At 39.7% G+C, this 9,510-nt stretch overlaps 1 protein-coding gene across 1 annotated transcript in view; it reads left to right on the forward strand.

The window, feature by feature from the left end:
- Positions 1 to 9,272, forward strand: part of BZW2 (basic leucine zipper and W2 domains 2) — an 89,697-nt gene extending 80,425 nt beyond the window's left edge. The window contains exons 10-12 of the mRNA XM_050938791.1: positions 184 to 322; positions 7,069 to 7,191; positions 8,820 to 9,272. Of these exons, the coding sequence (XP_050794748.1) occupies positions 184 to 322; positions 7,069 to 7,191; positions 8,820 to 8,875 (318 nt within the window). The 3' untranslated portion in view covers positions 8,876 to 9,272. The remainder of the gene's footprint in view (positions 1 to 183; positions 323 to 7,068; positions 7,192 to 8,819) is intronic.
- The last annotated feature ends 238 nt before the right edge of the window (positions 9,273 to 9,510 follow it).

Raw genomic sequence — 9,510 nt, forward strand, 5'->3', positions numbered from 1 at the left:
GGGGCAAGTGAACAATAGTAGCAATAAAATCTGTGTAAATGTAGCAACCACATCTTTCTCTAGGTGAATGTTTTGCAAAGATGAAATTTACAAGGAGTTAAATTGTAGTAATAGTGTCTGTGATTTTTCATTTTCAGTACTTCTATGTAAAATAATTTGCCTTTCCCCCCTACCCTCTTTCAGCAATATGCACCCCTGCTGGCTGTGTTCAGCACCCAAGGCCAGTCAGAGCTAATTCTTCTCCAGAAGGTTCAGGAATACTGTTATGACAACATCCACTTTATGAAAGCCTTTCAGAAGATAGTGGTACTCTTTTACAAAGGTATATGTCTATATGTGCTGTAGTATGGTGTACAGTGAACATTGTGTCCTGTGCCTACTGGAACATACTGTACTAAGATATTGAGTAAGTTTGGCATGTATTTAGATTCTGAAGCTGGTCTCTCAGGTCTGTGCAGAAATTACTTAAACCAGTCAGAGACAGAATTGCCCCTGTATACGGAGATTCTCCACTGCCGTAGAGATGGAGGAGGTGGCATAGTCACTTCTTACACCAGCCACCCCTTCACCGATGATGTATGTGGGGAGGGGGAAGTTACAGGCATTTTGTGTGTTGGAGTGGGTAGACCTGAGTTCTGCTAGACCTGCTGGCGTCAAGGACCTTATACTAGCAGTAAGCTAAAGCAAATTCCTCCTGCTCTAACCTATGGTGGTGCTGGGTGGCCCTAAATCATGAAGTCATGAAATCATGGGGGAGGGGTGGGGTAATCAATGTCATCTTGAAAAGAACAGTGATCAAGGTTTGTCTTTTGGCTTCTATATGGGCATTATTCTGTTCCCACTGATGTCCCTGGAAAATTTTGCCTTGACTTTAATGGAAGCAGGATCAGGCCATAGCTAGGCACTGTCAGATCCTTGGAGAAGCCATTATTTCCAGGATTTCAATTTTTTTATATTATAGATGGTTTCTTAGAGGTTTATACAGTTCAGGTTGTCATAGAGACTAATAGTCTTGCACTGCATGTGAGAGGTGTGTGATAAGCAGTTTGTTCTGACGTTCTTGCTATAAATAGCTGAAGGGGGAAAATCAGTGTGAATAGAAATGCTTGGTATAGATTTTTTTTTGTTCATATTGTGTTTTCACGTATACTTTCAAAAACACACACAACTGATGACTAAAGTATTCATATAGGTTTTCAGAAAGCAGAAATAAGTGAGTCAACAATATTTATTCTCATCCTTATTATGTCTACATAAAGTGACCCCAGTAGCTTAAAAAAATAGAAAATGTGACTATTTGAGAAAAATTAAAACTGAACAAGACACAAATATTCTAATTTGATTTTCTTTCATGCATCCTCAATATTGTGTTGCATCCTTAGTTCACTCTGTATATGCTGGATGAGCATTGTAGCTTTTCTGCATGTTATTTAAGTTAAGCACCACAAATGATAACATAAATAGTTTAAGTAGGTTTGTCTTCAGTTTGTGGTGTAAGGGACCTAAAATGAATTTAAATAAGTAACAATGCAAATGTGAAAGGAATAAAGCTATTGAGAATTATTTGTACAGTTGTTATGGATAATATCTTTAATATATATTAAAGCAACATAAACATATCTGGTGAAAAATTATAACAAGTAATAAACTCTTTCTTTGCCAGTTTGAGCCTGGTTCAGAATATAGCAGTGATTACAGTCAGGACTGGGACAGCCAGGCTGTCCCTATCTTCTGATGCTCCCAAAACTGCTCAGACTTGATTTCTTCTTGTGTGCGAGCTGTATTTTATTCTAAGCCTGTCCACCAACCCCAGTACAATGAAACATCAGAGTTTTAACTTCACTTCTTTCAGCCTTTCTTTGCCAGGGTCTTAGGAGGAAAGGAGGTCTCTCTCTCTCTCTAGAGAGCTCCTTCATTCCAGGCTCAGCTAGCCCTGTCTTCCTCTCTCTTGTAACCCTTCCTTCCTGGGTTTTTATCAGGTTGGTCAGCCGAGGGCTAATTAGTCCCTTATCTCCCCAGCTTCTCCTTCTGATTAGCTAATTATTTAATCAGCCACTGATTACAGGGAGGGGAGAGGGACTAATTGAGGCTACAGTGATCAGAATGCTGACCTGCCTGTCAGATCTCAGCACTCTGTCGCAAGGTCCACCAATAATGATGATAAAGAAGGGTTTTTATATCCACACTTGCTTGGAAATAGACTCCAAGCTGAATTTGACAGACTATACAGCGTTGATGGCCTCATGGATTATTATCTATGTTCTTACTCTAAAATCTGTCCCTTTTGTAATGTACAGATATAGGACCAGATTTCTTCATGCAGTGTGGCAGCTTTGTGCCATGTTGCTTGGCATAATCTGACCTTTAAAGACAATTTAATGAGCCCAGAGAGGATCATCCTAGTATAAAGGTGATTCTCTAGTGATTTAGAGATGATCTAGGGGGCCTCTACATTATTACGCCTCCCTGCTACTGGCATAGAATGGAAAAGGGATGTGACCAGGATATCCCTGAGCTATGCCAATCCTAGACTGTAGGTTCCTCCCGCTCCCACTGCACCCCAGTGTAAGTTAGATCAACACAGTCCAGACAGATGAACAGAACAAGATCAGAGGAGTCTGAAAGTGAGCCTTAAGCAAGTTTTGAACAACCCCCCTGATCCATACGGTGTTCATTTCAGCCTCAGCTGGAGGGTCTGGGAGCTAATCTTTCATTACTGTTCAAGAGAGTTTGCATATATAATCTCTTTTAGTTGATATAATTGTAAACTCATTCGAATGTGGTAATTATTTATAAGCACCTCCACATTGCTGATCCACTGTCAGTTTAGCAGTAAAAACATCAACCACGTTCTTCCAACATTTGAAAGTCTTAAATCCAGGAACGAATAATAAAACAAGACCTTTAAGAAGTTATGTATTAAAGCTCTAATATAAGAAATTCTAGGCCATGTAGGGCCTTTAAGACCTGATTCAAATCCCATTGAATATGTTGGGAGTTTGCTATTGATTTCAACATGAGAAGGATCAAGTCTCTTAGTGCAAAAGATCAAAAATGTTCTGTTCTGTGTATATAAGAAATATGTAAAAGAGCATCCTCTACACTCTTAAAAGTACAATTAATGATAAACAGAGGCTGGCAATTGCTCAGTGACAATACAACCCCAACAGCAACACAAGTCTAACAAAAAATTAATAAGCCTCACTCTTCCCCCAGATCTGTACTGGCCAGCCATCATATGTAGGATGATGTAAGCTTTCAGTCAATTCTAAATCACCTAGAACATCTTCATTTCTGGATGAACTATAGTAGGAAAATAATGAACATAATTAACATTGGAGTACATATTACACTACGTTCATTAACCACAGAATCCCCTGTAGCTCTACTAAATTTATCTCTAACTTAGAGATCCTGGATGAAATCTTGTCCACACTGTAGTCTATGTCCAAACTTTTGTTGACTTGAGTGGATCAGGATTTCATCCTTGAAGAACAAATGTTCCTAACATGGAATAAAACCTTTTTTCTGTTCTTTAAAGGCCACTAAAGCTACATTGTATTAAGTTTCTGGCCTGCAAAACCTCCTGAAGAGATGGAAAGAATTGGGAGTTCCCATGGGAGAATACGCCCACTTGCTGCACCTGACAGAGGCCTTAAAGATGCTAATGATTTTATTTTGCTCTTGTCTCCATTTTGGAGTCTTTTTATAACAAACAAACGTTCAAACCACTTCTCTGAACATACAATCTATTAATCCTCCACTTCAGGAGATCTTCAAACTATAATTTGCACACAATAATTTTCCATGGGGTAAATTTCATTATCTCTACTCAGGTATTCCAATTTCCTTCCCTAGGAAGTGAAAGATGGCTTATGAGTCTTTCACAGCAGAAAATACACACACAAGAAATGCAAGCATTTTGCCAAAATTAAACTGTGGGTAACATTACTTGAGTAATAATAATGATAATCCAAAAGCACCATCTAAGGTTCTGTCTTTGCTGCAGTTAACTCAAATTAACTCCTTTCAAGTTAGGCTGCCTCGAGTGGGAGCAGCCACACTGTGAAACAACACATGAACTACAGTGCGATTGTGTTAGCAGCTGACAAGTTGTGCTAAGTGAACCTGTAGTCTGTACCATCTTATGGGCCCCTTAACTCGAGTTAAATGCACCACCACACTCAAGGGTTTTTGTGTCCGGACAGGACTTGAGCTAGGTAGGCAATACTTAAGTTATAGTTCAAGTTAACTCTGCAGTGAAGACATCCTTATGAAGTGTGCCTTGGGACCTCTCCCTTTCACCTGGGGCGCTAGTGGTGGGTGGCTGGAGTAGTAGTTAGCTGCATGGCAGAGAAACCAGCTCTGGATCTCCAGGGTTGACATCACCCGGGGCAGTGGATGTAACAACACAGAATCGTACCAACAACAACATTCAGATGAAACTATTGCAGCACGTAAAAAGTAATTGTCATCATCTTTAATCAGAAATAACTAAAATAAATCACCCCCAGTATTCCCATTGCTTCAGAGCAACCCAGGGCTATCATTAACTACACTCTGCCCTGGCTGATTGCTTAATTGAGCATCTCTGCACTGACAGGAGAATATTATCCCTTACAAACACTGGGGGCATGAATGAACTACCAATGATGTTTCTCAGAAATGAAAGAAAAGACATGATTGTCATTTCTGTAACTGAAGGTATTTTTATTCCTTCTCTGGGTGCATTTTTTGTCGGTGCAGGAACATTCACTTAATTTTAGTGCCAGAGAGTCATATGCAGGCAAATCTCTTCCCCGTCATCTGGGTGCCATTCTCATCTTTCAGGCAGGTAATGAGATGTTGCTGTCCTGGATTTAGAGCTATCTAATTTTTGTAATGCTTGGCCACTAGAATGGGCTCTACTGTTGTTGCAAATCCATCATCCTCAGAGCCCAAGTTTAGGAAAACACTTAAACATGTGCATAACTGTAGGCACTTACTTACATGGTGCATTGAATAAGGGCCAACAGTTCCATTTGCAACATTTTCTATACCTATGACCCCATGTTATAAAAGATTCAATCCCTTCCCCAACCCTACTTAGCTAGAAAGAAATGGAGGCTAGTCAGAACATCCTTCTCTTCCAGGGGTTATGATACACAGGTTGAGAATTTATATCATACGTTGCTGTATTTCTTAGAATTTCATGCATGCGCTATACAGTATATTGGAGTACAGTGTTTTTTCATGAAGAAATTATATTTGTAATCTCTATTAAAAGTGCCATGTAAATACTTTGAAGCTTGTATCTTGTACACTCTAAATCAAAGTCCAAATGTGTGTTATAGACATAATGCCAGCAAAATGCTGGAGCCATAGTAAAGAATATTGGGTTGACATTTGTTTAATGCCATATGTCACATCTTCCTTATAAACTTTTATTTCCTGTATCTAATTTTTTCTCATGACTCTACCATTTTTATTACTTTGGAGTACATGTTCCAAGTGCAAAATAGTGGATTTTTTGTTATTCAGCTACATTTTTAGTTAAATATTAGAGCTGAATTTTTACAAGGGGAGAGAATGATAGTTGTTGGTGCAAGTAGTCATAGTCTTAAACAGGAATTTTGTAGTCTTGCACACACACAACTGTCCCACCACACTGTTTTCAAAAGGGGTGACACTCCTGCTCTTCATCTACCTTCAGCTTGTTTGTTTGCTGATAATGCCAAATTGGATGATGACTTTCAATAGTAAAAGGTATTTGTGAGACAAGAGAGACTTCTAAATACATTTCACTTGTTTTCACCAGATTTGAAAGCTCCAGGGAGACCCGAGTGTATTCAGCTTCCACCTATGAGTGACTGGTTTGCTTAGAGCATTTGTAGTTAGTCCTACATTATCAGCTCAAATAGTTCCAGGTCACTGTTATCTATTTGCTGTTCCATAGCATATGTGAAGTGAGTCTGTGGTCTGTCCTGTTTCCATTTGCACAGATGTTTTAAAGATGTTTGTTCATTTATTTCATTATAATTGATTCAGTTAATTTTCTTTTGTCCTTCACTGCTGGCATCTGCCTATAATCTTTGTGCTACAGTAGAATATGGCTGTGTCCTGGTATTCAGCAGGGTAGCAAGGGCTATCCCATATTCCTGGTATACTAGGCAACACTGAAGAACCTAATGTAAATTACTTCCAAAAATGTGCAGCTTGTGGTGGGCAGGGGAGGAGGATGTTAGTTTGACCAGTACATGAAAATGAAAATGGTGGCGACAACCAAAGGTGCTGTTTTTATTCTGGCCTCAATGTCATCCAATAGCCCTGAAGGCTAAAGTGCATCACAGATATTGGCTTCATGACAGTCACTTATTCAGCTGCAAGACTTCATTGGATGGCAGAAGCTCTGTCACTTGGGCTAGAGGCTTATTGTTTTACATCAGCTAGGATTAGTGGGCATCCTGGCACGGTTTATTCAGCCTGATGTTCCTCTTGTCCTCAATTATTTTGTTCTTGACACTTTTAAAAGAAGAGTTTTGGGAGCATGGTCCTTTAAAATGATTCCCCTGATGACTGCTGTTTAATCAGCTGGGAAAGATAAGACACTGCACATTAGGATGGGATTTTTGTTAATTTTTTTTCTTTCACAATTCTAGCAGTTTTACTCTTTCATAGCTCTATGAGTCAACAGCAAGAGAAACTACAGTGTTTCTTACTGAGGTGAGTCCTAAGATATACAGGTAGATTTTATTGACTTCCTTTGCAATTGGCGTGTCTTATCTCTCTTATTTAAAGCCAATTGAATAGAGGACTAATTACTATTTACAGAAGCATGACACTGAATGGTTTATTTTAAGACTAGCCTATTTAGTTAATGACTGACTACAGTATGTGACACAGCTGGGATCCCTCTAATGTGACATACTGCAGTTATAGCCTAGTGTCAGGTACAATGCTGATTCAAAGCTAACCTCACTCTGATCAAAGTGATTTACTTCTTACTGCCTCAGAATCTAGAAGTTTTTCAATTTGTCTTCTGTCTTATAAAAATATGCTACTCTTTGCAACCACTGCTCTGAATTGCAGCTGACGTCCTGAGTGAAGAAGCCATCCTGAAGTGGTACAAAGAAGCACATCTTGCTAAAGGCAAAAGTGTATTTCTTGACCAGATGAAGAAATTTGTTGAGTGGCTGCAAAATGCTGAAGAAGGTACAATCCATTTAAGTTAACAGTATTTAGTAGCCTCTTGGCAATTCCATTTTGAAGATGTTAGTTGTATTATAGTAGTGCCTACAGGTTCCAGTCATGACCATGACCTCACTGTGCTAGGTACTGTACAGATGTATAGTAAAAGATCGTACCTGCTCTAAATTGTTTACGATCTTAATCTTTAGAAGGGAGGCACCACTGACTATTTTTCAGGTCATTAATGGAGTCCATATAATGGAGTCTTGAGTTCTTAAAATTCCATGTGTCTTGCAGTGTGAATTTCACTGAATTCCTGAATGAGAAGAGCAATCATAAAGGCACAAAGACTGTAGTTACTGTTAAAAAGGAATAATGGGAAGGGAAATGAATGGGTTTTGGGCCCACATTTCCTTTTTTCTGGTGCCCTACAATGATAAACACTTTCCTTCCGGTATAAGAACAGGTGAACTGTCCCTTTAAAGCAGGGATCAGCAACCTCTGGCACACCAGAGTAAGCCCCTGGTGGGCTCGCCAGGGTAAGCCCTGGTTTGTTTATCTGCCATGTCCACAAGTTTGGCCAATCGTGGCTCCCACTGGCAGCAGTTCGCTGCTCCAGGCCAATGGGGGTGGCGAGAGGCAGCTCCACAGGCACCAGGGCTGTGGTGGGCTCCTCCTACTCACTACTGTAATAGAGTCCTAACCTCTGGCTGAGTTACTGAGGTCCTCAAATCGTGATTTAAAACCTTCAGGTTACAGAGAATCCACTAGTTACACTAGTTTAAACCTGCAAGTGACCCAAACTCCCTGTTGCAGAGGAAGGCAGCAATCCCACCTGGACATATAGATTTAGTTATAGATGGATAATTATTTTTTATTAAATTTAACCTGTGTATACTTGAACTCACTTTATTTTGTGGGAAAGTTAGGTCTAGATTATCCATAGTGAACCAATTCTGTTCTAAATCTAGACCTGTACAACTGAGAGTAGAATTAGGCATTCTGTCTGTAGTATTCAGAGTGGTAGCCGTGTTAGTCTGTATCAGCAAAAACAAAGAGGAGTCCTTGTGGCACTTCAGAGACTAACAAATTTATTTGGGCATAAGCTTGGATTTTAGCCAGCGAAAGCTTATTCCCTAATACATTTGTTAGCCTCTAAGGGCTGGTCTACACTAGGGGAGGGGATCGATCTAAGATACGCGACTTCAGCTACGTTATTCACGTAGCTGAAGTCGAAGTATCTTAGATCGAATTACCTACCGTCCTCAAGCGCGGGATCGACGTCCGCAGCTCCCCCTGTCAACTCTGCTACCGCCGCTCGCTCCGGTGGAGTTCCGGAGTCGACAGGAGCGCATTCGGGATCGCTATATCGTGTCTAGATGAGACGTGATATATCGATCCCCAAGATACGGCGGGTAGTGAAGATGTAGCCAAAGTGCCACAAGAACTCCTCTTTGTTTTTGTCTGCAGTATGTTTCTTGCTGAGCTGCTTTCAATGATTAGACTGCCCTCCTTAGGAAATGTGATATATCAGGCAAATCTTTATTCAAATATTCTATTGTTGCTGTTTACAGGAATAATGATATAACTGTCACTGTAAATCCAGTTAAAAAAGAGCAGAAACGTTTTACTTTTTTTTTTTTACCTCATAGAATCAGAATCCGAAGGCGAGGAGAACGAAGATGGTTCAACAAAGCACAATCTCTAGGCTACTGCCAAATGCTCTTTGGGAATGCCATACTGTTCAAGCAAAACAGGTTTTACTTCAGTGTCCTACAAAAAAAATCAAGGCTAGGCTTTCCTTTTGTTTAGAAGAATAAAGTTCTTTAATGGAGCTCTGAGGCATTAGATGCTCTCCTTGGGACTCTGCCTAAGTTAGTGTACAGTGAGTCAGAATTAAAGACATTCAGCAAGGAGCTGTCTAGGAAACGTGAAATGAAATACTTATGGACTCCTTTTTCTCAGCAGTCGTTTTAGGTACTGTGATATGTGAACACTCCTATGTCTGTTTATAGAATTGGTTGATCTGTGTTTGTAGCTTAATATTAGCTTGTGTATGTGACTTGACATCACATTTTTTTTAATAAATGGCTTTTTGTATCTTAGTTCCTTTGTTCTCAGTGCATTTGTTTCATAGACTTATTGTCTGCCACTAAACGCATTAAGATTTATCATTCCTTAGGTGAAAACTGAGTAACAGGCTATTCAGCGACATCCTCTAATCATTTTTTTTATATTTTTAAAGTTCTCTATTCACAAAGCCACAGTCAGTTAAGGATAGGCAGCAAGCCCATTTTTTCCCTCAATTTTGTCTGATCCAGTGTGGTTCTGGTCAAACTATCC

The sequence above is a fragment of the Gopherus flavomarginatus genome, chromosome 2, assembly GCF_025201925.1.
Source record: "Gopherus flavomarginatus isolate rGopFla2 chromosome 2, rGopFla2.mat.asm, whole genome shotgun sequence".
NCBI classification, from domain to species: domain Eukaryota; kingdom Metazoa; phylum Chordata; order Testudines; family Testudinidae; genus Gopherus; species Gopherus flavomarginatus.